At 59.7% G+C, this 1,609-nt stretch overlaps 1 protein-coding gene across 1 annotated transcript in view; it reads left to right on the top strand.

Moving 5' to 3' along the window:
• Positions 1–1,011: 1,011 nt before the first annotated feature.
• The window catches only part of LOC123043847 (N6-mAMP deaminase), a 3,240-nt gene continuing 2,642 nt past the window's right edge, over positions 1,012–1,609 (top strand). Inside the window, exon 1 of the mRNA XM_044466439.1 lies at positions 1,012–1,226. Coding sequence (XP_044322374.1) covers positions 1,114–1,226 — 113 coding nt within the window. The 5' untranslated portion in view covers positions 1,012–1,113. The remainder of the gene's footprint in view (positions 1,227–1,609) is intronic.

Here is a 1,609-nt window from a genome sequence, read left to right as displayed (position 1 = left end):
CAGAGCCCGAAGCGGGCTCGTGAAGCTCCCATCGTTGCGCTGCAGTACACGCGTCGCTGTCTCCGCCACCCCCAGCCCAAGCCACACCTCCATCCGCCAGAGAAGACGCGGGAAAGCACACGCCAGGCCCACCCAGACCCAGATGGGGCCCAAAAGGGCCCAGATCTGGGCCGGAAGGGCACCGCCGCCAGCCATCACGCCGCCCCGCAGCCAAGCAGCGGCGCCACCGCCACCTCGCCACCTGGAGCTGCGCCGCCCGCGAAGACGAACCGCTGCCCAATCCGACGCCGGCCCTGGTGCACCGCCGCCGACGCCATCGCCCGAGCCACAGCGCCGCACGGGTAGGAAAAGAACGGGGCCGCCGCCGGCGGCACGACGCAAGCCAGGCATGGTGGCCTACGCCGGCGGCGGCGGGAGGGGATTAGAGGGGGGGCCGCTGGGAGGAGGAGGGAAGGGGAGCCCCAGGTCACCTCGCTCGGGGAGGCGACGCGGGGGGTACAGGGGAGGAGGGGAGGGGGAGGGGGAGCTGGGCGCGCCCGCCGGTGGCCGGCGGCGGCGGGGGAAACCCTAGCAGGAGCGGGACGTTCTTTCGTCCCGTAGCAGCATCTTTTCTACAAAACGTACCACACTATAGTGGTCACAAGGTTATTGCGTTGAACATCAGTCATATGAGCCATGGTATTGTTCGTTGGTAGAAGAAGATCAGCCAGCACCAATCCACCATCCCTCTCCAGCGCACACACCTCCTGAACCACATCTTGCAGTCACAATATCCTCTAGATTTTCTTGAACTCTAGGACACAAGAACATGGCATGTCTAATACTCTCACAATCCGAAGTGCACAGAGGGCATTGAGAGCTTGTGATCATATGCCTGTTAGCAAGGACTCCATTACAAGGGATGGGGCCAACAAGTGCAGTATTATTAACCATGCGCCCGTCACTAATCTCAGCGCAGAATCGGGTGGTCCAGAAATCGACAAGCATTTAAGTGCCAGGCGGCTGCGCACCCTTGCCTCTGTACTCTGGCCCCACAAAGACTCGAGCGAGACAAAAACCAATCATACAAGGCGAGCGCCGGGGAGACGCCGGAGCAAGACGAAGCCGGCGGCCATGGGGACTCGGACCTCGGAGGCGGAGAAGGAGATGAGGGAGTGGTGCGTTGCGCTCCCCAAGGTGGAGCTCCACGCCCACCTCAACGGCTCCGTCCGCAACTCCACCCTCCTGTCAGTACCCCTCCCTTTCCCCTCCCCTCCCCAACCCAACCCCAACCCCAACCCCAGTCCCCAGTTCCTCTGGCCTTCCATTCGGTTGCCATGGTCTGCTTATCCGAGGCTAGAGCAGTGCAATTGGAGTAGCAGTGATTTTGGTTCAATTCTTCCGCATCCTCGGTGGCAACAGCGCCTGCTCCCTCTCTCCCAGATTGTTTTGCTCACCTGAGATTTATAGCATCTACTACTAGTACCAATTTCACAACCATGATGATTTCAAGGCGCAATAACGCCATTGTCTTCAACATGTACTTCTTTTTTTACGAATGCGCACCAAAGTGCGCATCATTTTCCAAAGGGAGTAGTATAAAACATCTGTAATTTTGTTCGTGCCATTC

This window comes from Triticum aestivum, chromosome 2B (assembly GCF_018294505.1).
Source record: "Triticum aestivum cultivar Chinese Spring chromosome 2B, IWGSC CS RefSeq v2.1, whole genome shotgun sequence".
NCBI classification, from domain to species: Eukaryota; Viridiplantae; Streptophyta; class Magnoliopsida; order Poales; family Poaceae; genus Triticum; species Triticum aestivum.
Note: the sequence above shows the minus strand (reverse complement) of the source record. Positions and strands in the feature narration are given on the sequence as shown.